The 26981-nt window shown below is 29.1% G+C and overlaps 1 protein-coding gene across 1 annotated transcript in view; it reads left to right on the top strand.

The window, feature by feature from the left end:
* Vps13D (vacuolar protein sorting 13D) overlaps positions 1-26981 on the top strand; it is a 145462-nt gene that overhangs the window by 12108 nt on the left and 106373 nt on the right. The window contains exons 9-23 of the mRNA XM_076503042.1: positions 272-466; positions 2297-2397; positions 4085-4256; positions 4884-4985; positions 5882-6074; positions 6622-6959; positions 8350-8534; positions 13391-13616; positions 14281-14370; positions 15706-15799; positions 17151-17298; positions 18140-18271; positions 18839-18929; positions 19436-19563; positions 20060-20160. Coding sequence (XP_076359157.1) covers positions 272-466; positions 2297-2397; positions 4085-4256; positions 4884-4985; positions 5882-6074; positions 6622-6959; positions 8350-8534; positions 13391-13616; positions 14281-14370; positions 15706-15799; positions 17151-17298; positions 18140-18271; positions 18839-18929; positions 19436-19563; positions 20060-20160 — 2296 coding nt within the window. The remainder of the gene's footprint in view (positions 1-271; positions 467-2296; positions 2398-4084; positions 4257-4883; positions 4986-5881; positions 6075-6621; positions 6960-8349; positions 8535-13390; positions 13617-14280; positions 14371-15705; positions 15800-17150; positions 17299-18139; positions 18272-18838; positions 18930-19435; positions 19564-20059; positions 20161-26981) is intronic.

Raw genomic sequence — 26981 nt, 5'->3', positions numbered from 1 at the left:
TTCTGTTTTGTTGTAGAGAGAGTTTATGGCTTTTCCTAGTTTTTTAAAGCTTTTAATAGGTTGCAATACTGCTGTACATATCTTGCTATAAAACTGACAGATGTAATGAAATATCAAATTCAAGAGGTAAGTTGAACAGATCAGTGATAATTTTATAGAGAAATTTCATTAGAATATGTAAAATCTGAAAGACCAATTTAAAATTGTATATTTACACAACATTTAAAAATTTTCCCAAAATCTATGTTGAGTGTTTTACATATAATTTCAGGAAAACATGTCAAACCACATGGACCGGTGCAAAACCTATTCTGAATCTATAAAACCTCATGATTTCATCTTAGCACCAGTAAGTGCTAAAGCTCAGCTTCTGAGAAACTGCTCTTCAAAACCTCTTAGATCAAAATCAACTCCTCGTCTAGTGTGTGATCTTCAGCTGGGGAAGATCCCTCTTTCTCTTACGGAGGTACGTATCCAAGATTTTGGTGAATTGTTCACTCATTTCCAAAGGTTTATTTCTGTGACTTTAAACCTGTGCTGTTGAAATAGGAAAGTATTAGTGGCTGTCTATTATGTCTATTAGTTTTGCCTAGTTAATTAAAAACACTCAACTTACATCATATCTTGGCTTTATCTGATTAACGTTTTTTGGTCCTCAGAGCATTGTTTAGGTGTCAAGTACACACCTGTGTATCAGATTTAAATTAAAACATATTAATTCTATACTCAAGTACATTTTAAAATTGATGTTCTGACATTTGTTTTCTTGTAATTTGGAAGTAAACATTAAAGAAATGTTCCAACTTGATTTTATGTATAGTTTCGAAGAGTTTTTCCTGTAAACAATGTACTTGTTCATTTTTGTTTTCCTGCCCATCCCAAAGCATAGGTTCTCATTTGCTAAGAAACTGTCATTTGTTAGAATACATGTAGCCATATCTTATTTTTCATATGATTTTCCTTCTCTGTTTGAGGTTTTATTACTACAGACCTTCATGATGTAACAGCATTTGAACAATCAATAATGAAGGACAACTTTGAATTAGTTATAGGGAAGTAATAAATAATATTGCACAGAGAAAATAAAGTGGTGTATGAAGTAGTTTCTGATCTTGTGGAAAGGTGACCACTTGAACATGTGAATGAATGAATGTAACGGAAAGTTTAGGAGGACTCGGAAAGAAACTTAATATCTTGACATTTTTTATAATTTATTTGGTATTCTTTTAATACTTAAACTTTTTTGTGGTAAATTGTATCTTTTTTTATACACGTGCCACACACAAATAGTTTTCTTTCATTTCCATGACAGAATGTCAGGTGAGCATAGTTAGATTAACAACTATGGTAGGTCACTGATAAATCTTTATCTTTCACAATTTTACAGTTAATAGCTGGAAATGATAATTACAGCAGTTGGTAAAATAAGTATTAAAATAAGTAGGATAATGGTTATCAGTTAAGTTTAAGCTGATTGTATGTAAAAAATTAAACTTTCTGATCAGCTACAAAATCTAAAATGAAAGGAAGTTTTTTTTTAAGTCCTTTCACAATAAAATATTGGAAGTTTTACAATATAAAAGAAGTACATTAAATACATGATTTTCCGTATGTAAAACTTGATACTATTAAATAAGTTTCATGTAGTTTGGTTAAATATCTCCACTGTGAGAGAGTAAAAGTCACGGAAAATCGACAACACCCCACCATTCTGTAAAGAGCTGATCAAAAATTCTCAACTGTTGTCATTATGCAGTTACTGAAGCTTAATTACATAGTGATAACTAAACTGTTTTAGAAGAAGAAACTATTGTGGAACCTAATTTTTAAGATTACCAGTTGATTCAAAATGAATGTTTTATTACTATAAATTGGAGAGTTTTGTTAGTCCTGGAAAGGAGGACATTGTATAAAGGATAAATTTGTTAAGAGGCATAATTTAATATTAATTAAGCTGTGATGTATGTTAATTGGTAAGAAATACACACTTAAGAAAACCTTATGCTGTCATATTTTGTGCTTTCTTTGTGTATTACTTCTGAAGTAACTGCAGTAGTATAGACATCTGTTACAAACGTGAATACTGTAATAAAATATTTTCACAGAGTTAACTTCTGGAAATTCATATTTAAAGTGTTAGTACTTGTTCTTTACATTTACTTTTTGAAAGAAAAACACATGCAGTTTTACTTGTCCTGAAAATAGGGTTAGGTAAGCCTAATGAACAGCAACTTATGTTTCTTATACTGAATGTGATTGTTGCAAACATTTGATATTGTTATTAATATTTAATCAGGTGCAATATAAACAGATGGTAGATTGTACCAGAGAACTTGACTACTTGGATACAACTTGGAAGTACAGAAAATGGAAACCAAAGGTTTCTGTGAAAGAAAAGTATGCTTTTTGTAACCATATACATTACTCATCTTTTTTTTCTTGTAAATATTGTGTTCTTTTTTCAAAACATTTACCATAATTAATTAGTTATATCCTAGGTTCTTTTGTGTTACCATCAAGATAGTTTAATGTTTACTCTTCTAATACTTTCTCTCTCTCTTTTTTTACGAGAATGAAATAAAATATGTCACATTAGTATATGTTCTCAATCAGATGTTAACTGATGCAAGGACCAGCATAGCCAGGTGGTTAAAGCACTTGATTCATAATCTGAGGGTCACAGGTTCAGATATGTGTCACACCAAACATGCTTGCCCTTTCAGCCATGGGGCATTATTATCGCCCTTGTGTAGTTTTGCACAAAACTCAAAATAAAGCAAACCAAACCAAACTGACAAATTTTTACTTATCTTTATAATAGGAATGAGTGATAGTGAGTAGCAAGTTTTTTTTGGTAACTTCATACAGTAGTTAGATAAATGATAAGAAAGAAGTTGAGTGAATAATTTTCCTGAATAAACACAAACATAATGCACTGAGGTTGATTGAAAACGCAGGACACAAAATGAATTTTAATTCCATCATCATATTATCCAAATTATGACTGAACTCATATTGGAGAGGAAATATTGGCTATAATTCTGGATTTACTATATTTGTGTATCTACACGAAATGTGTCAAAATTTTAATAAAATGTGGAAATCTGTTTTACACAAAAAATGTGTTACAGAGGCTGTTGCACTTTATGTATTTGAATTGACGACTTCGATGTGACTCTGACAAGTCAGAGTACAAGGTGATGTTCCTGTAAAAAATATAAACATTTTTATCTGTTATACAAGTTACATAATTTCCAGAACATCCAAGATCAATTTGTATAATTTTTTTTCAGCATTTCTGTGTATCTAGATTTATTCTCCTTTCCCATGACTTATTGCTAAGTCAGCAGTATAGGATAAAAATGAATAGTTAATTACTCGGACATCAAATGCATAACACCATAGGGAATGGCATTCTATAAAAGATTGTGACATGCACACCATGACACCAACTTTTTCAACAAAGTTAAAGGTTGTAGCATAATCATTGTTTAATAAGGTGCTATTCAAGAATAAATTTTTCTACAGCTCTTTCAAATTATTATTGGTTTCAAGATATAGACATAGGTACAGTTGTTTATACATTTAGACATAGGTACAGTTGTTTATACATTTAGACATAGGTACAGTTGTTTATACATTTAGACATAGGTACAGTTGTTTATACATTTTGACTCAGGTACAGTTGTTTATACATTTTGACTCAGGTACAGTTGTTTATACATTTTTAAACAAACTTGTTGCAGAAGCACATTACAGGTTTAGTTTATTTTTTATGAAACTTTTTATGGTTTACAGTCCCCACTTTATTCAAAGCCAAATCTTTTGGTTTACTGTAGTAGGTTTATTAGTTGAACTAGTGTTTTTCACATAATTTAAACTTCTAGATATGAGTTTATAACAGCAAGCTAACTTTCTATCAATGTTGCTTATTTTCAGAGTAATGCTATTATTAATGTAAGTTCGGGATTCCACTTTTACTGATTTTGTTGTTACCGTATGTTGTTTTTTACACCTGATTAACCTGTTTTCATTCCTGAACAAAAGCTAATGTAAACATAACTTACTCTTTATGTTTCTCTAGCACTAAAGCGTGGTGGGATTATGCAATAAATGCTTATATGGAATCTAAAAGACAGAGAAACCAAAGAAATACTTGGGATTTTGTGCTAAAAAGAGCAAGAATGAATGTGGAATATTATAAAATTTATCATGTTCATTTGACACAGCCAAGCAGTTTAACAACAACAATGAAGGTATGAAACCATTTATTTTCTTGTGAGTAAAGATTAGCAGTGTTCCCTCTGACCTGTGTGGCTGCATAATAACCACTCAAGTGCTGCATATTTGATTATTTCAGTCATTCACATCCTCAGTAATTGGGAAGAGTCTTGATTTGTTGACAGTTTTAATGATCCTGGAAATTGATAGGCTTTTAAAGCCCAAATAAGCAATTGATAACATTGCAAATATATGTTCTGATCCAAAGAGGGTTGATGGTTTGACCCCACCCAAAAAAAAAGAAAAAATCTGCACATTGTCTAGATACTGGTGCACATGAAAAATGTTCATTTTGTACATGGATTGAAAAAATTAGAGGGAACATTGATGATTAGTTGTCCTGATCTAGTTTTAAAATGATAAATTTCCATCTACTGTCATCATTTATAATTTTTTATAGCATTTTATGAAAACAATTTTGTTGAAAATTCTACAGATGTGCATATTACATGTAACGGCACCTCACAATATTTAATCAGTTAATGTCTTTCTGTGAACATGATTGGTTATTATTTATTATTTAAAACTTTCTAGCCTTATGATTTATTAATTATATTTATTACTCTGTATAAACTAAATGCTGTTTTTAACATACATTTCAGAATCAAATGGACAACATAGAACGGGATTTGAACTTTGAAGAACTGTGTACACTGAGAGAACTTGTTTTTGAAAATGTTACTGCTGAAGAGAAGATTAAACAGGTTGGTTGGAGAATTTCGTTTATAACAATTTTATAACATCAACTGAAATACAAGGAACTGAATAATTACGTTAGGGCTCCTTTAGAAAGCCAAAGTTGAATATTTCTGTTTTAATATTAAAATTTATTAAAGTATGTGTATTATAAAGTAAAGTAGGTGAACAAATAAATACAGGCCTTGGATATTTTATATTTAACACTCGTGATGTTAGAAAACGTAGGTTCGAGAAGTCTTGACAGAAGTGAATAAAAAAAACAAACTTTAACCCAAGTGTTTTTGAAAGGTGAATTTTCTTCTTCAGTTTGTCCCAAGAGAAGAAAGGTTCATCTTTCAAAATCTCAGTTTAATGGAACTTGATTCATTTATATTTAAGACTTACAGTGTAGGATATTTTTTGGGTATATGTTGTGTCTTTGGTTCAATTCAACAAAACATTATTCACTTGTCAGACTAAATGTAATGATCATTACGAACAAAAGTTTAACTTTTATTGAGCTAGAGCATAACAATGAATTTTGTTGTTCTTATTGTAGATAATGTGATGCACTTTCCTTAAATTACTGTGAATACTGTGTTAGATTTTTTGCTGTACCTCCTATGGACATTTTTATGGATTTTGGTTGTAATTATTGTGCATATCGTAATTATTTGCTGATATTATTACATTTAGTGACTACTGAACCAGATCCAGTTAAAGTAAAGAGGTTAAAAATGTAAAAATACTGGAAAGTGGATGTAGTTATTTACTTTGAATGATTTTGATAATAAAACTGATAGTTATGCTTTATGTTGTAACTTGCCATTTTTTAATAAAATGTGTGTCTTTTTCAGAGAGTATCTAAGTTTTATAAGCTGTACAGTTCTTGATAAGTTTAGTTTTATTAACTTGCATTTAGAAAGAACAAGTTTCACATTCCCGAGGGCAAGGTATTTTGCAAGGATGGTTTCCTACATGGACTGGATGGTATTCAGAAACTAAAATATCTGAAAACACTGAAGAATATGATGATACATCTTCTGGCAGCTCTAAATCAACAATGTCTTCTACATCTTCCCAAACTGAAGCAGAAATCTTGAAAAACAAAATAGGTAGGGCTTTTAAGTATTGAAATTTATTTTAAGTGTGATATTAATTAGTGTCACTTCGTATTGAAATTTCGCTAAAGTGTGGTATTTATTAGCATCAATGGACATTGAAATGTTGCTTTTTTTGCTAATATGTTACATTTTTAATAATTTATCAAACTGAAAGTTTAAAACAGTGCCCTATTTTAAGAATAACAAAATTATTAGTGATTATTTTGTCCAAAGTACAACCAGAAATGTGAAATTTAAATCAATTTTTACTGTACACTTGTTATGGCTTCACACTGTATAAAGTAAAAAGTAAAATTCACTATTATTTTCAGGTTAAATAATATAAAGGTACAGGAAATTAAGTTTCATTTAAGATTTGCCCTCTGGTGACTCACTAGTAGATATTATAGCTTGTAACGATTATATTCATGTTTTGATTCCAGTAGTGGCCACAGAGTGGACAGCCCATTATGCAGTTTTGCACTAAAAACAATGAGGATTTAAAAAATAAAAAGAGGTGAATAATCAAAAGTTTGATTTTTGTTCTTGTACATTGTAGAGGAAGAAATCTTGGATGCCCTTGACAGTGTGGAAAATGACACTTTACTGAAACGAGACACAGTTTTTGCCAAATTAAACTTCTGTCTGCATTATGGAACATTAACATTATTGGGCAGTAATGTGTCTCATTCAACTGTTACACCTCAAAGTCTAACACAATATCATGAAGTCTACAAACCTCTTATGGAACTAGAATTTTCAGATGTGAAGACTTGTATAGAAACAAGACCACGTACAGGCTCATTTCTGTTCGAGCTAAAACTGGGAGCTTTGTATCTTCATGACAAAGTTACCACAAATAGCATATTCCCATGTGTGGTTATGCCACAAAATAAGGTAAACATTATTACATCATGTGGTGTGTTTCTTACAAATTGAAAGTTAGTATTTATTCATAAATACATGATAAAATATTGTACTTACAAAACTGTCATTGATAAAATATAAAGTTGAACAAGTTTTAACAATTCTTGATGACGAGAAACCCACTTGAAATAAAAATGTATCTCAGAACGGCTGGTGTGGATATTAAAACTTTTACTGATAAAGCAGAGAACAATGTTTTGACCTTCCTGGATTATCTTCCTGTTAGCTTGAAGATAATCCAGGAAGGTCAAAACATTGTTCTCTGCTTTATCAGTAAAAGTTTTAATATCCACACCAGCCGTTCTGAGATACATTTTTATTTCAAGTGGGTTTCTCGTCATCAAGAAGGAATACCCATACCAGTCATCCTGAGTTATGTAAATATTTGTTGACTTTGGTTTCACTGAAAATAAATTTTTCTATTTTGAATCTTCACTTTTAATTCTGATTTTCTAGTTTGTATCTTAGTCAAACATACCGTAATATGAGACATGATATAACGTGATAATATCTCTATAATGTGTCACCTGGGTATCAGGATGGAATGTATGATCCAGACACTTGTAACGTATTATTCTATTCTTATACTGTAATTACTTATATATGTTACATAAAGTAAATGATGTAGGTAAAAGGAAATCCTATTAATATGCATGACCTGGACATATCCTGATTGGTGTGTTAGAATTTTGAATTTTGGCATTTCCATGTTTTATCAAAAACATTAATTTATTGCTTGAGGATCTTGTGAGAGGTGATCTTGAAATAAGCCTAACTTGATTAAACTGACAAATCATTTTAATGATGTACATGGTATGGAAAACCTACAAGTACTTTTGTAGTTTGAGGCATACTTTACAGTTAATAGATATGTTTTTAAAGTATGCTCTGTAGTATACTTTAAAGTTTATAATACATTTTTAAAACATGCTTTGTAGTTTGGAGCATATTTAAACATTATAAATTTTTACCTGAACATAAAAAAACCATACGTTAAACAAAAAATAATTTACTGCTGAACCTTTAATACTTTCTGTATAGTTGAAGGAAGATTGTATTGAAAGTGAGCTGTAATTAATAAATAAATTTTTTGTGATTTATGATTATATTTTCGTAAGAAGAAGCGCAAATAGGATGTTCTCAGGAATTTTATTACACTGCAATAATTTTAAAAAAGTGGTTACAAAGATTGAATTATTAAATGTTTCTTGTACAGTAGTGCTTGGGCTTTACAGAAATTTTTCTTTGTGTGGAAACTTGTGGTAAAACTTTCTTTATTTCGTGTTTAATTTTTGTTCTATATGCACGTAAAAGTGTAGAAAAGAATTATTTACTAAATGTGTAATTCCATGATTTTCAGGAAGTTGTGCTTTCGTTTCCCAAGTCTGCTTCATCTCTGGGAGTAACTGTGGTGACAAAACCATCTTACGCACGTCTTTCAGGTTTTTCTTCAGCTGCTAGTCTAAAACAAACTGTTTCAACAGTAGAACCACTGTTTCAGTTGGTGTATGAAAAGAAACCATTTGGGTCTTTAGCAGATCACAGGTAATGAAAACCAATAATACAGTTCAATCAGCACAATAAATTTTTCTGTCCAGATACTAAATTTACTAAAATGCAATTCTGGATGACAAGAGATTAGTAAGCTGTATAACTGATCAAGCAGTTACTGTTTTTTTCCTGTCATATGCAACCATTTGCAACTGTTTCATAGAGAATAAACAGTGTTTTAATGCATTAGGTTATTTCCAAGGTATTTCAGACATTGCTCGCTTTTCTCTGATTTGGTGGATAGACGATGCTTAATTCTGTGGCTAGTGTGTTGAACATTTTTTTTCAGCTGTGAGTTTATATAAAAATATCACAATTTTTCCTAGTATTAAACTCAAGGAACTGAAATAAACCCTTGTTATTGTGGGTGCAGCTTGTTGGCTGCTTTCCTTCTGGTAAGTAATTTAAAATGAGGGAAATCTGTACCAGAACCTTGGGTGCCTCAAAACCTCAGGCTTATTCGACTTGTGCATAAAGGGCAGTTCAGGTTAAAAATTCCAGTTTACGATGAATATTTAGGTAAATTACAGTAACGTATATTTCATTGTTTTGGAACTAATAGGAGTAAAAATGCAACCGTATTTCTAATATTTTGTATGCTGTTTTTCATGACGTTTCTACAATTCTTAATGTATGGTTCCTAACATTGTATTATCTGTCGTAAATTTAGGTATGTAAGGTGAGTACAAGAAATATATTGGTAACCTTGCAATAGCTTTTGGTGATTTTTTTTTATTATCTGATTTCAAAATTATGAAGCAGAAAGAAACCGATTTACAGAAGCAATTTACACTGTTTCTCAAGGTTTAATATACAACTATGTGGTAATTGCAGACTTTGTTTAAATCAATAATCATTGAAAGTAGTTCAAAAAATGTTGGTATATTAACTTCCAGAAAACATACAAAAAATTTTATTTATAGAAAATGCTGTTTACTTGCACATTTTTGAAATATTTTGAAAAGAAATGATTTAAACTCACTTCAATTTAGCACTTGTATTTAGAGCAATAATAACTAGTATTACGTTAATGACAACACAGATGAGAAAACTTTTTATTTCTGCTGGAATCACTGTAGCTGTGTTTTGTTACAAATAAAACAGTTACAACAAAATCTTAAAATTTAATTCCATGAATTTCTATTATTTCTGTTGTGAATTTTGGGAAAGGTTTTAAGTGTAATAATTATGAAAACAAGAATACCAGACATTTTATCATGAAAATCATAATACTGTTTTAAATATGTTTGCAATGATAAAAAATTATTTCACTTGTTGCATTCTTTTTTTGACAAGTGTAGTAATATTGTTTTTGGTTTTTCTAAACAACAGTAACAGGTCTTATGGAAGTGTAGCATGGCTTAGTGGTTAGGGCGCTTGCTTTGTAAAGCATGGGTTGTAGGTTTGAATCCCATCACTAGATACTCATCCTTCCAGCTGTAGGGCCATTATCATGTGATGTTCAATTCATCTTTTATTAACCGAAGAGTTGGTAGTGTGGACTAACAGTCTTTCATCTTGTCTATCACTTCTAAGTTGGCATCAAGTAGTTTTTTAAAATTCAACAAATGAACAGTAATTATATATATATTAGGGCTAACATTTTACTTTTGCACCAAAATCAGTTGTTTCTAATTTTGATAAACTTTGTAAAAACAACAAATAAATCAGAGTCTTATAAAACTTGAATAATTTTTATAATATGAGAGAATAGTATACTATTTTACTATTTAATTGTAGGTTATATGGAATTATTTTGTATTTAACTTTTAATTTCATAGAACAAAACGAAAAGTAAAACATTTTGACATTTTGTCCACAAGTGAAGCATATCTTTTGTATTATTAGTTTTTGGATTTTATTTTCTCTGTGACTCTATTTTAGGCTGATTGTTTAATAAATATCACAAGCATAGGTTGATTTACAGCTTGTATGTTTCAGTGGAATTCTGTCTGAAAATGATTAAACGTAGATAATGTTTTGCTACTCTTATATTTCTGATAAAAGCAACAATCCAGGATTAATTCTTTAGTATATGTAATTACAATGTTTATTCATTTATGTGAATCAAGTCAGATAAGAAGAAAGGTTCATTGACATGTGCAAAAACATATTTGTTTGAATAGGAAAGCCAGTGAATATATTTTGTCACTCTTTACAAAAGATGATAATCTTCTATTAAAGTAACTTTGTCACTACTTCATTCTTTTAATATTACATTTATAGATTTTTGTTACATAGTAAATAAACAGACAGATCTCTTAATATTTCATTACTTATCTGATACTTAAAATTTGAAATGTTTGAAGGGGTATACCCCTTATTTATGGGGTACTAAATTTTGAACTTGTGCAATAGTGAAAGACTAAAACAGGCCCTAAAGCCCTGTATCTAAAATATATTAAACAGGTTTAGAAAATTCAACACAGCTCTGATTATGGTTAAACACCCAGTTTTTGACTGAACTCATAATTCGTGGTCTCTAAAATTACCAAAAGAACTTGTGTTTTTTTTAAGAGTTACAGCTATATGTTTGTATAAAATATCCTGAAATATGGCTATTTTTATTGAAAAAAAGGGAATTACGTTTTAAAACAGCAGATCTTTCTACTTAAAGTATTGGGTACTTAGCATGAAACAATTTGAAATATAATAACTGGTATTATTACTTGGCTTTAATGTTATTGTCCAAGTTTGTGCTGTTGTCTCATTGACGTAGCTCTATACTTCATTCAGCTTTAATCTTATCCAGTTTTGGGGCTGGCTGATTAGGTGTTTTGTGTTAGCCATTAATTTTCTCACTCGGGTAAATGGACTTGACAGAAACTCTAAACGGCAAGCTTGTTCAGCACTACTGCAGGTTGTAGCTAGAGCACTGTAGAAACTCTAAATGGCAAGCTTGTTCAGCACGACTGCAGGTTGTAACTAGAGCACTGTAGAAACTCTAAAGGGCAAGCTTGTTCAGCACTACTGCAGGTTGTAACTAGAGCACTGTAGAAACTCTAAACGGCAAGCTTGTTCAGCACTACTGCAGGTTGTAGCTAGAGCACTGTAACTGCCAGGTCATGTTTCTAATCTCTGTTCAGAACTAGGAATGACTATAAAAATGACTCTTGTGTAAAGAATCCTGCAGAAAACAAACAAATCACACTTAGTTAGTATTTGACTGTATAAAATACAAGTGTTTTTTATTTCTGTTAGTTTCATTGTTTGTGTGGGATTAGTGTGTACATTCCATTACTTTTCACAGAATGCTGTTCCACTTGGTATCATGTACTTAGTGTCAGTTATCAGCTACTTATTTTACTTACTTTTTATTTCTGTTAGTTTCATTGTTTGTGTGGGATTAGTGTGTACATTCCATTACTTTTCACAGAATGCTGTTCCACTTGGTATCATGTACTTGGTGTCAGTTATCAGCTACTCATTTTACTTATTTTTTATTTCTGTTAGTTTCATTGTTTGTGTGGGATTAGTGTGTGCATTCCATTACTTTTCACAGAATGCTGTTCCACTTGGTATCATGTACTTGGTGTCAGTTATCAGCTACTTATTTTACTTATTTTTTATTTCTGTTAGTTTCATTGTTTGTGTGGGATTAGTGTGTACATTCCATTACTTTTCACAGAATGCTGTTCCACTTGGTATTATGTATTTGATGTTAGTTATCAGCTACTTATTTTTTATTTCTGTTAGTTTCATTGTTTGTGTGGGATTAGTGTGTACATTCCATTACTTTTCACAGAATGCTGTTCCACTTGGTATTATGTATTTGATGTTAGTTATCAGCTACTTATTTTTTATTTCTGTTAGTTTCATTGTTTGTGTGGGATTAGTGTGTACATTCCATTACTTTTCACTGAATGCTGTTCCACTTGGTATTATGCACTTGGTGTCAGTTATCAGCTACTTATTTTACCCTATCTTGCTATTTAATTTCAGTTTGTGGTGGAGGTGAGTGTTGAAGAGACTATAAGTACACATTTTAAAGGTTTCCAAAGATTGCACGACCTATATGATGGATAAGCATTTATAATCTACACCTGAATGTCATCTTTGATTTTTAACTTTTTAAGAGTCTGAGTCCATCAGACAGTATTAATTCACATATAAATCTCCAGTACAAGTACTTTAGTAGCATAGCTTTGTTTTTGTATAACAGATGTACATTTTACTAACAGCTTGTCACATTTTGGGCAGATGCTCTGAGAAAATTGAGAATTATAATCAGTATTCCATCACAATATATAGGGTTGGGCCGATGGACAGATTCTACGCATGTTTGGTTAAGTTCTTCAAGTGTATCTTTGGAAAATTTTATTACAGTATGTACTGAAAAAAACTATTTTTGACTAATGTGTGTGTGTGTGTGTGTCTGTTGGAGGATTATCACAAGATATAACATGCCTTAACTTCTTTTATGATACATTTGTTATACCTATTGGTCATTTCTCTGAGCCTGCTGGTAGGTGACTGCTTTACATACTGCATACTTGTAAATAGATCAGTTACTCAACATGAAATAAAGGTCAATATACATGTACTGTATTAAGTTTAAGATCACTTAAGTTTGGACATTATTGTTTTATGATATATTAAAACTTTTATTTTAGCAATATGCAGCATATAATTCGGTATTTTAGCTCATTGAAGACACTGATTTTATTTCCCAAACTGGAATTTATCCTGGATAAATTAACCAAAGGTTATTTATCCAAGTTTTTTATTCGTCCTTGTACTGTTAATTATTAGTTTATAAAATTCATCTTTGATGTTAAACATAATTCTAAATGTGTACCTGTATGAACATCTAACTGACACTTAAAAGTTCTTGTGTAATTTTGATTTAGGCTTTTGGTTACATCTCAGTCATTTGAGCTCACTTATAATCCTGAAGCCCTTAATACAGTAGTGGACTTCTTCTCACTGTCACACCACAAGCAGAACTTGAAAAGTCAATCAGAAGGTCTCAAACTGAGCGCAGTAGCCAGGAGTCAGTATGAAATGTTGAAAAAACAAACTAAAGCTGAACTCAGGCACCGATTGGATCAGATATTTGAAGGAGAACAGAGAGTTGTATGTTACAGTTTTTATAAAAACATGTTTTTGTTCTACTGAAATAATGATGCTAAAACTTTCCTCTTTACCCCAGAGTAGTTTAAGTCTTATGTAAGAAAACATCAAACATGCCATCAAAAAAGTGAATGAAATAGATGTTATTCGATACAGTTATCTCAGTTTTATTCAAACAACTGTCCAAAAGTAATATTTTCATTATCTTCTTCTATTTATGATTAACCTACAAGCCACAAATTGGTTATGTGATTATGAGAAACCCACTTGAAGGAAAATGTTATTCTTAAGATTGCTGGTATGGAATTAAAACTTTAATTAAAATAAAGTGCAGAACAACGTTTATGACTTTCTTAGGTCATCTGCAAGTTAACCTAGAAATTGTGGCTGTTTTTGTTAATTGTCAGGTATCTAGATAATTAGTCTTAAATGACAAAAGAAACATTTTGCATGAGTAGACAAAGGAAATGAGAATTTATAAATTACAAATAAGAACACAAATTAGAATATCAAGTAGTAAGATGTTTACTCAAGTCTACAAGGTTCCTCAAGGCTTATGTAATGAATAGCCTGAATATTAAGAAGTGATGTTTGTGAAACTTAAAATTCAGATATTTTTCAAACTAGGTTAAAAAAACGTATACATAACTTTTCCTTGTTATTTTAGCTAGAGGCGACAAGATGGGATATTCAACTTGATATATCAGCTCCACAAGTAGTAATTCCAGAAAACTTGTTTGATCACAATGCTGTCTTGGTGAGTATTTTATTTTAAATTGAAGGTTTTTTTTTAATAGATTGACTGAGTTTTTAAAGTTATTTTAAACATGTGCTTAATTTTTCCTTTTTACAAGTAACAAAAGCATGTAGCAAACACTTAAATATATTTGCTTATTTAGGGATAAAGAGGAAATTATGAGGTTTTAACAACTGAATTTGGGGGGGCTCCAGTTATGATGGATGCATTAAACTTGGTAAGTGCCTTACCAGCCATTCTAGTGGGTCAAAACTTGAACTTAATTGTTAGAGCACTTTTCTGTTGTGTGAAGGGTTTGGATTTGAAACTTAGTTGAATTAAAACTGCATTCTATGTACTAGGTACTTTTATGGTCTGTTAGGTAAGATTTAAGGATGGCTTTTGTTTATGGAGGGAAAGATGTTGTAGGTAGGTGTGTTAAAAAAAATCTTGCTTGTAGTTAGTAAGTTAATCCTTCAGGTCTGTTTGCTAGTAATAAAAAGAAAAATGAATATTCCAGTGTAGTAAATCCAGAAAATACTGAATGCATCAATAATTGGTAAGTTGTGAAAAAATTAGTTATGTACTTTATGTTAAAAAATAAATGAATTAGCCATTAAAATAGTTTGTGTGTGTGTTTTATATTTTCTTACAAAGCAGTTTTATTTTTCTATTTCTTTTTATCTCTAGTTGTGCTACTATTTTATTTTATATTTTAGAGCATAAATAATTTGTTTCTGTTCTTATTTTTGTGGTTTATATGTTTGGGTTTCTTTTGTCAACATTTTTACATGCTTTTCCAAAATATTGTAAGAGTTTCTTGTTTTTTTTAAACACGCATCAATATTAGGCCTATCTTGAATAATGCATGTTGTGAGCCATTATTAATAAAAAGTGTTATACAGTTGGGTGTCCAGAAATGGAATGAGGCCTGGTGTCCATATGTACAGCTTTTTGTACATATATATCAATAAATAATTCTATGTCAATTTTCTAAGGACAAAATCTTTCAATGATAACTGTTAAGTTTAAATTAATTGAATGGTGGAAGTTTTAAACTTTATTTTTTGTAATGCTGAGTTCTTTCTGAAAACGAAGCGGTAGTGCTGCTGTAGATTAAGTCTGTTTTTTTGTTCTATTTTAATTAATAAAGTTTTGCCCAACAAATGTGTGTTATGCTTTGGTCATTAAACAGTTGTGAGTAAGTAACAGTAATTTCTGTTTCCACTATTTATATTATACATGAATAACTTTCTGTAAAACCTATACGAATCTTTGTGTTTTGTGGTTGAAAAATAGAGAATCTAGTAGTTGTATGTTCTTCAAGTATATGAATCAGTGAAACGTTTTTCCTAGGTTGTGATTGATTTAGGAAGACTTCATTTTGTGAATGCATCTTCAAAGTTTAAGAAAGAAAAAGATAAAGAAATTGAAGAGTCTGATGATGAAGGTGAATGTTTCATTGATATTTAAGCAGAAACTAAAAACTATCTGATGTTTTGTATGATGTAAACTATTTATAACAGAAATACAGGTATTCCTGTTGTGACATGAAGAGTGCATTCCTATAAAAAATGACACATTATACAAATGCATGTTGTAATATTCAGGTTTCCCCATAGAAACAATGCAATAATGCAAAAGTATTTTTCCTTCAAAGTCGATTATATTAATGGTACAAACCACTTACAACAAATTGTCAGAGGTCTGAAATCAGAGAAACTGGTTTCAACACATTCATGCATCCTTTATAGTCTTACGTTGTCTTCTGGCAGAAAAAATCTGTCAGCAAACACTTGCATGACTGCTGTTCTTGGAATTCCCTTAGGGCACACAAGAGTTCAGGAAGTTAAGGTAACCTGGTAACCTTGGTAGGTGTTGAAGTTGGACAGACTTTTGATCAGGCAAATTTCGATTATTTTTTCTTTTGATGTAATTATCTAATTTTTTTTTTTTATAAAAATTCATGTTGATTTCCAATTGATTTGATGGCCAGAGTCTCTCGTATAAAGAAAAATGGCATATTTTGATTTCCACATTTTATATCTTTTATGTTCAGAAATTATGGTGTCAATGCTTCTTCTGGTTTCACATGCATGACCTTTCTCACAGGAGTGGTATAATTTTTTTGCAGGACAATTGCATGTTTTTCACATTAAAAAACTCTTTTGTAACTAAAATCCACATAACTTCAAATAACGCAGCACATTATAGCAATTCTGGTGCTAAAAAATAAATTGTTTATGTGAGTTATAAAATGTTGCATTATAGCAGGTATACTAGTTTTGCTGTAATTTAAATGTTATATAGTATGCACTTACTTTTAATTTTAAGTGATACCAACAAAAAAAAATATACTCAAATTCTGGTAGCTCATTTTGAAACTCTTACGATTGAGTAGTTTTGAAAACGTTAGGTTAGTCAGTGAAGTATTTTCAGAATGAAGTGTAACGACTGAGAAAGAAAACATAGTTATGGTGAAACTCCTGATATAGGGTTACCTCTCTTAATTTAAAAAAAAAAACTTGGTTGTTTTCAGTACCAATTAAATGAAAAGTTAGTAGCCAATGATTTGCTCACTATTTGTATGTATTTTAAAGATATAACCAAATTTTTTATTGAGTATATAAACATGGAATCCTGTGTTACTGAAGCTACGTAGTTAAAACTTGCCGTTTTCTCACCTCATGCCTTTGAATAATGCAATTGGCTCAATTATTGTTTAAATTTTTTTTTCAGTAATTCATTCTGCTTTTGACTTTTTCAGAATTATAACTTTTTTGTATTTTTTGTTTGTGTAGACTTCCAGACACCATGCTCAACACCCCCAGAAAATGGAGTAGAAGAAACAGACAAACCACTTTCCATCACCCTGGAAAATCAGGCAGTGGGGCAGTCACTTTATGACTCTCAAACAGAAGCATCTTTGCTTGATTATATGTATGAAAAGTAAGTGTACTTGTATTCTGTTACTGTTAGAGTTAATAATTTCTTTGGAAGCTATATGTTTATTATACATTGTTTTGAAGCCATTCATGTAAAATATTATAAATATCTACTGTTAAAGATGCAGTTGGAAACTACACCTATATAGTATAGGAACATTTTTCTATGATTATATATGCACATAATATATGTGTTTATGTTACTAACTGGTAATCTCTGGATTATTAAAGACAAATATTTTAATATACAAGTAAGAAGACAAATGTGTCAGTTCATGATTACAAATGTTCAGTAACTTTCTGCTTGAGTGATACAAATAAGAGAGAGAGTTTAAAATACTGATTTATTGTATTCCAAGTAGGTTAATTACAATAACAGTCTTTCATGCTAAAACAGGTTAATCATGATATTGATATATCTTTCTTCAAGAGAGGTTAATTACAGTATTGATCTATCATGTACCAAAAGAGGTTAATCATGATATTGATTTATCATGTGATAAAAGAGGTTAATCATGATATTCATCTATTACACATACAACGAGAGTCTGCATTGTCCAAGTACTATATATCTGTTTCTCATAGTATAGGTTTTGTAACTAAAGAATTTTTAAAATTTGCTGAGATCTGATTCTCAAAACGGCTTGTTTGGGTATTAAAACTTTAACTAAAACCAGGTGTAGGACAATGTTTCGACCTCCTTAGGTCATCTTAAGGCTAACCAAGAGAGTTTGCAACTCTCTTGTAAAAAAATAACTTTTTATCAAAAGATTGTTTAATTGTAATAATCAAAATTAATGTGTGTACTGTAAGCATGTACTCAAACTTGTTTCCTCTTGTACCAGATATACGTTAGAGCTGAGTGATATGCAAGTCCTGGTTGGTCGGGTGAAGGATAATAGAAAGTTTGCCCAACTGAAAGGGACTAGTGCCATGCATGTGGTCGACAGGTTTTCCATTTCTCTTCAGACTGAAAGGTTGGGAATATTTTAAAGTGTGGTTCATTTATTGGTTAAAAGACTGATTTTCTGATGTTAAAGTGCTGCTTTTGTTTATTTCAAACATATGGTAGTTTCAATTAAACATACATATAAAATTAATTTTAATTGGCACAAACAACAGTGTGATTTTAAGGACTAACTGATATTTATTAAAGAGTACAAGTTTTACATGTTTTAGTTATGAGGCCCTTGTATTACGACAGTGACCAAACATTGTTTCCACATTCATTTATTTCAGAATTAATAACAAACTTACATAAAACAGTTTGACAATTGGCAACAAACAAGATGCTTTATCACAATAATTGTTTTTTTTTTTTTAAGAAATATGTTCTGGTCTCGATATGGTATAGCCCACTGAATCAGTAGTAAGTCTGAAGGCTTGTAATGCTAAAAACTGGGTTTTGATACTCAAGATGGGCACAGCACACATGGCCCATTGTTTAGTTTTTTTGCTTAATGACAAACAAATAAACCATGGTAGGAATATGTCATCATATGGTAGGACCTACTAACCTATAGATTTATATATTTTCATTGTAGGAGGTTATTCTTCACTATGGATCCTCACTTTCCAGCAGTGACATTATCTGGTACTCTTCCCAAACTGACCTTTCACATCAATGAACAAAAGGTACTCTTGATAGCTATTTCTTTATAAGACAACTTGTCACTCAGAGTCATGTTTGACCAGTGTTCAAACTGTAAGATTAGTTGAGTATGGTTCCCAAAATGACAGCAGGAGATTGCCATTCAGCTATACTTGTAAATTAAACGTAGCCTGGTGTATTTTAACAAACTATAACTTGGTAGAGTAAGCTAACTATAACTTGGTATTAAGTACCTCACCTCACAATATTGATTTAAATGTTTCGTGCATTTGTGGAGAACAAACTAATTACTATCTTGAAACTTTGAACAGAAATGTAGCAAAGAAACTAAACATTTACTTTAAACTTTGAATAGTAACTTAACAAACTTATAAACTACAGATAGCAATGTAGTGTAAAAACTAAAAAAGAACACTTTAAACCCAAATAGCAATGACATAAGGATGGTATAAAAAACTAACTTTAAGTTTGTTATAGCAATAAGTTAAGTAGATTTCTTTCTTAAGGAACTTTTTTATTGCATCAACAGGTCCAAGCTCTGAAAATGTGTTTTGACATTGTGACCAACTCTGCTTTTTTTGTGAGCTCAGCTAGGAAGTCTTCTACTGGAGAACATGTTCCTTTTGTTCCTGATTTGGAGGAGACCTCAAGTGCCTTGTTAGTATTCCAGTAATTTATCAAAAGTTTCATGGGGCATAAACATTTTCAGGACAAACAAAAACCAAGTATTACTGTAATAGATTTTGGTCGTTGTATCTCTATTTCTGTGTGTATACATATACATAGGGTGGTAGAAAGGCAGTTATAACTAATTCAGCTCTTGTTTAACTGAAGACATTTTGTTAAAAGACACACTGTTAGTGTGTACATGTCAACTCTTCTGATTTATTTCTTGAGAAGTTGAATTATTCTATGGCTGACATTTTATTGTAATAATCCAGTTCTTATTTAAAAAAAAAGAATATCTTCTGTTTGTTTGGTCTTGGTTACATTCAGAGTTAGAATACAAGCTGATCTTTAATTTTTTTGAATTAAAACCTATAGTTGTATAAACTCTTCATCACTACCTATATTTAATAATTTTCTTTGTTGTTGTTTAGCTAATTTGCTTTTAAAATGGTGTATGTTATTACATTTTCCAATAATCTTACAGTAAAAGCAACAAAGGACTAGCAAAAGGATTTAGAGAAGAATCTTCTGTGTTAGCAATGCAGTTCTGTGTAGAACAGTTATCACTTGAGGTGCAGAGCAGAGGTATAATGTTTTTATTAATTTTGTTTGTATGAATCGGTAAAATTAGTCAGATATCTCTACTGGTATATGACTGTGTCATGGATGTTTGTAATATTGTTTATCCATACAATGATTTTTTCAAAACACTGTTTGTTGTCATTAATATAAGTATGAAAATTCAACATATATTTAAATGTAATTTCTTCAAAGTGTTATTGATGTTATATGTCAGTATAAGTTTTCAGTTTAAACTTTTATGTGGTTTATTAATTATACTTGTCATAAAACATTATTTTAGGCTTATATTTTTTATCTCTACATCCTCAGTATATTCCTTTATGTATTTTAAGAATTAAAGTATACATAATATTAGTAGTTCAACCGCACTGTTTGTCATACCCATTACTGATGATAGATTTCCTTCAATACAGGGCTTTCCAATCTGGCTGGATATAATGAACACAGCAATGGTTGAAACACTATTTAATCAGCCATTTGTTACAACAACAAGTGTTAGGGTGTAAACACCTTTGACAAGTTGGCAAATAATTGTTATAATTAGTAATTATAACTTGTCATAATACATTATGCTAAATCTGTTATATTTTATTGTTTTTGTTAGTTATATTTAACAAACAATATCTTTATTGACACAACTTTAGCTAAAGATAAGTAACAATTTTTTTGTATTGACACATCATTTTAGCTAAAGATAACTAACAATATTTGTATTGGCACATCATTTTAGCTAAAGATAACTAACAGTATTTGTATTGACACATCATTTTATCTAAAGATAACTAACAGTATTTGTATTGACACATCATTTTAGCTAAAGATAAGTAACAGTATTTGTATTGGCACATCATTTTAGCTAACGATAACTAACAATATTTGTATTGACACATCATTTTAGCTAACGATAACTAACAGTATTTGTATTGACACATCATTTTAGCTAAAGATAACTAACAATATTTGTATTGACACAACTTTAGCTAAAGATAAGTAACAGTATTTGTATTGACACATCATTTTAGCTAAAGATAACTAACAGTATTTGTATTGACACATCATTTTAGCTAAAGATAACTAACAATATTTGTATTGACACAACATTTTTAGCTAAAGATAAGTAACAGTATTTGTATTGACACATCATTTTAGCTAAAGATAACTAACAGTATTTGTATTGACACATCATTTTAGCTAAAGATAACTAACAGTATTTGTATTGACACATCATTTTAGCTAAAGATAACCAACAATATTTGTATTGACACATCATTTTAGCTAAAGATAACTAACAATATTTGTATTGACACATCATTTTAGCTAACGATAACTAACAATATTTGTATTGACACATCATTTTAGCTAAAGATAACTAATAATATTTGTATTAATACATCATTTTAGCTAAAGATAACTAACAGTATTTGTATTGACACATCATTTTAGTTAAAGATAACTAACAATATTTGTATTAACACATCATTTTAGCTAAAGATAACTAATAATATTTGTATTAATACATCATTTTAGCTAAAGATAACTAACAGTATTTGTATTGACACATCATTTTAGTTAAAGATAACTAACAGTATTTGTATTGACACATCATTTTAGTTAAAGATAACTAACAGTAGTTGTATTGACACATCATTTTAGTTAAAGATAACTAACAGTATTTGTATTAACACATCATTTTAGTTAAAGATAACTAACAGTATTTGTATTGACACATCATTTTAGCTAAAGATAAGTAACAGTATTTGTATTGACACATCATTTTAGCTAAAGATAAGTAACAGTATTTGTATTGACACATCATTTTAGCTAAAGATAAGTAACAGTATTTGTATTAACACATCATTTTAGTTAAAGATAACTAACAATATTTGTATTGACACATCATTTTAGCTAAAGATAACTAACAATATTTGTATTGACACATCATTTTAGCTAAAGATAACCAACAGTATTTGTATTGACACATCATTTTAGTTAAAGATAACTAACAATATTTGTATTGACACATCATTTTAGCTAAAGATAACCAACAGTATTTGTATTGACACATCATTTTAGTTAAAGATAACTAACAGTATTTGTATTGACACATCATTTTAGTTAAAGATAACTAACAGTAGTTGTATTGACACATCATTTTAGTTAAAGATAACTAACAGTATTTGTATTGACACATCATTTTAGCTAAAGATAACCAACAATATTTGTATTGACACATCATTTTAGCTAAAGATAACTAACAATATTTGTATTGACACATCATTTTAGCTAACGATAACTAACAATATTTGTATTGACACATCATTTTAGCTAAAGATAACTAATAATATTTGTATTAATACATCATTTTAGCTAAAGATAACTAACAGTATTTGTATTGACACATCATTTTAGTTAAAGATAACTAACAATATTTGTATTAACACATCATTTTAGCTAAAGATAACTAATAATATTTGTATTAATACATCATTTTAGCTAAAGATAACTAACAGTATTTGTATTGACACATCATTTTAGTTAAAGATAACTAACAATATTTGTATTAACACATCATTTTAGTTAAAGATAACTAACAGTATTTGAATTGACACATCATTTTAGTTAAAGATAACTAACAGTAGTTGTATTGACACATCATTTTAGTTAAAGATAACTAACAGTATTTGTATTAACACATCATTTTAGTTAAAGATAAGTAACAGTATTTGTATTGACACATCATTTTAGCTAAAGATAAGTAACAGTATTTGTATTGACACATCATTTTAGCTAAAGATAAGTAACAGTATTTGTATTAACACATCATTTTAGTTAAAGATAACTAACAATATTTGTATTGACACATCATTTTAGCTAAAGATAACTAACAATATTTGTATTGACACATCATTTTAGCTAAAGATAAGTAACAGTATTTGTATTGACACATCATTTTAGTTAAAGATAACTAACAGTATTTGTATTGACACATCATTTTAGTTAAAGATAAGTAACAGTATTTGTATTGACACATCATTTTAGCTAAAGATAACTAACAATATTTGTATTGACACATCATTTTAGCTAAAGATAAGTAACAATATTTGTATTGACACATCATTTTAGCTAAAGATAAGTAACAGTATTTGTATTGACACATCATTTTAGTTAAAGATAACTAACAGTATTTGTATTGACACATCATTTTAGTTAAAGATAACTAACAGTATTTGTATTGACACATCATTTTAGTTAAAGATAACTAACAGTATTTGTATTGACACATCATTTTAGTTAAAGATAACTAACAGTATTTGTATTGACACATCATTTTAGCTAAAGATAAGTAACAGTATTTGTATTGACACATCATTTTAGTTAAAGATAACTAACAGTATTTGTATTGACACATCATTTTAGTTAAAGATAACTAACAGTAGTTGTATTGACACATCATTTTGCTAAAGATAACTAACAGTATTTGTATTGACACATCATTTTAGCTAAAGATAAGTAACAGTATTTGTATTGACACATCATTTTAGTTAAAGATAACTAACAGTATTTGTATTGACACATCATTTTAGTTAAAGATAACTAACAGTATTTGTATTGACACATCATTTTAGTTAAAGATAACTAACAGTATTTGTATTGACACATCATTTTAGTTAAAGATAACTAACAGTATTTGTATTGACACATCATTTTAGCTAACGATAACTAACAATATTTGTATTGACACATCATTTTAGCTAAAGATAAGTAACAGTATTTGTATTAACACATCATTTTAGTTAAAGATAACTAACAATATTTGTATTGACACATCATTTTAGCTAAAGATAACCAACAGTATTTGTATTGACACATCATTTTAGTTAAAGATAACCAACAGTATTTGTATTGACACATCATTTTAGTTAAAGATAACTAACAATATTTGTATTGACACATCATTTTAGCTAAAGATAAGTAACAGTATTTGTATTAACACATCATTTTAGTTAAAGATAACTAACAATATTTGTATTGACACATCATTTTGGCTAAAGATAAGTAACAGTATTTGTATTAACACATCATTTTAGTTAAAGATAACTAATAATATTTGTATTGACACATCATTTTAGCTAAAGATAAGTAACAGTATTTGTATTGACACATCATTTTAGCTAAAGATAACTAACAATATTTGTATTGACACATCATTTTAGCTAAAGATAAGTAACAGTATTTGTATTGACACATCATTTTAGTTAAAGATAACTAACAGTATTTGTATTGACACATCATTTTAGTTAAAGATAACTAACAATATTTGTATTGACACATCATTTTAGCTAAAGATAAGTAACAGTATTTGTATTGACACATCATTTTAGTTAAAGATAACTAACAGTATTTGTATTGACACATCATTTTAGTTAAAGATAACTAACAGTAGTTGTATTGACACATCATTTTAGTTAAAGATAACTAACAGTATTTGTATTGACACATCATTTTAGCTAAAGATAAGTAACAGTATTTGTATTGACACATCATTTTAGTTAAAGATAACTAACAGTATTTGTATTGACACATCATTTTAGTTAAAGATAACTAACAGTAGTTGTATTGACACATCATTTTAGCTAAAGATAACTAACAGTATTTGTATTGACACATCATTTTAGCTAAAGATAACTAACAGTATTTGTATTGACACATCATTTTAGCTAAAGATAAGTAACAGTATTTGTATTGACACATCATTTTAGTTAAAGATAACTAACAGTATTTGTATTGACACATCATTTTAGTTAAAGATAACTAACAGTATTTGTATTGACACATCATTTTAGTTAAAGATAACTAACAGTATTTGTATTGACACATCATTTTAGTTAAAGATAACTAACAGTATTTGTATTGACACATCATTTTAGCTAACGATAACTAACAATATTTGTATTGACACATCATTTTAGCTAAAGATAAGTAACAGTATTTGTATTAACACATCATTTTAGCTAAAGATAAGTAACAGTATTTGTATTAACACATCATTTTAGTTAAAGATAACTAACAATATTTGTATTGACACATCATTTTGGCTAAAGATAAGTAACAGTATTTGTATTAACACATCATTTTAGTTAAAGATAACTAATAATATTTGTATTGACACATCATTTTAGCTAAAGATAAGTAACAGTATTTGTATTGACACATCATTTTAGTTAAAGATAACTAACAGTATTTGTATTGACACATCATTTTAGTTAAAGATAACTAACAATATTTGTATTGACACATCATTTTAGTTAAAGATAACTAACAGTATTTGTATTGACACATTATTTTAGTTAAAGATAACTAATAGTATTTGTATTGACACATTATTTTAGTTAAAGATAACTAATAGTATTTGTATTGACACATCATTTTAGTTAAAGATAACTAACAGTATTTGTATTTACACATCATTTTAGCTAAAGATAAGTAACAGTATTTGTATTGACACATCATTTTAGTTAAAGATAACTAAAAATATTTGTAATCACACATCATTTTAGTTAAAGATAAGTAACAGTATTTGTATTGACACATCATTTTAGTTAAAGATAAGTAACAGTATTTATATTGACACATCATTTTAGTTAAAGATAACTAAAAATATTTGTAATCACACATCATTTTAGTTAAAGATAAGTAACAGTATTTGTATTGACACATCATTTTAGTTAAAGATAAGTAACAGTATTTGTATTGACACATCATTTTAGCTAAAGATAACCAACAGTATTTGTATTGACACATCATTTTAGCTAAAGATAACCAACAGTATTTGTATTGACACATCATTTTAGTTAAAGATAAGTAACAGTATTTGTATTGACACATCATTTTAGCTAAAGATAACTAACAGTAGTTGTATTGACACATCATTTTAGTTAAAGATAACTAAAAATATTTGTAATCACACATCATTTTAGTTAAAGATAAGTAACAGTATTTGTATTGACACATCATTTTAGTTAAAGATAACTAAAAATATTTGTAATCACACATCATTTTAGTTAAAGATAAGTAACAGTATTTGTATTGACACATCATTTTAGTTAAAGATAAGTAACAGTATTTGTATTGACACATCATTTTAGTTAAAGATAACCAACAGTATTTGTATTGACACATCATTTTAGTTAAAGATAACTAACAATATTTGTATTGACACATCATTTTAGTTAAAGATAAGTAACGGTATTTGTATTGACACATCATTTTAGCTAAAGATAACCAACAGTATTTGTATTGACACATCATTTTAGTTAAAGATAAGTAACAGTATTTGTATTGACACATCATTTTAGTTAAAGATAAGTAACAGTATTTGTATTGACACATCATTTTAGTTAAAGATAACCAACAGTATTTGTATTGACACATCATTTTAGTTAAAGATAACTAACAATATTTGTATTGACACATCATTTTAGTTAAAGATAAGTAACAATATTTGTATTTGTATTAACACATCATTTTAGCTAAAGATAACCAACAGTATTTGTATTGACACATCATTTTAGTTAAAGATAAGTAACAGTATTTGTATTGACACATCATTTTAGCTAAAGATAACTAACAGTATTTGTATTGACACATCATTTTAGTTAAAGATAACTAACAGTATTTGTATTGACACATCATTTTAGTTAAAGATAACTAACAGTATTTGTATTGACACATCATTTTAGTTAAAGATAACTAACAGTATTTGTATTGACACATCATTTTAGTTAAAGATAAGTAACAGTATTTGTATTGACACATCATTTTAG

Source organism: Tachypleus tridentatus, chromosome 6, assembly GCF_004210375.1.
Source record: "Tachypleus tridentatus isolate NWPU-2018 chromosome 6, ASM421037v1, whole genome shotgun sequence".
In the NCBI taxonomy this organism is placed as follows: Eukaryota; Metazoa; Arthropoda; class Merostomata; order Xiphosura; family Limulidae; genus Tachypleus; species Tachypleus tridentatus.
The sequence above is the reverse complement of the archived record's forward strand: the minus strand, read 5'-3'. Positions and strand labels throughout refer to the sequence as shown.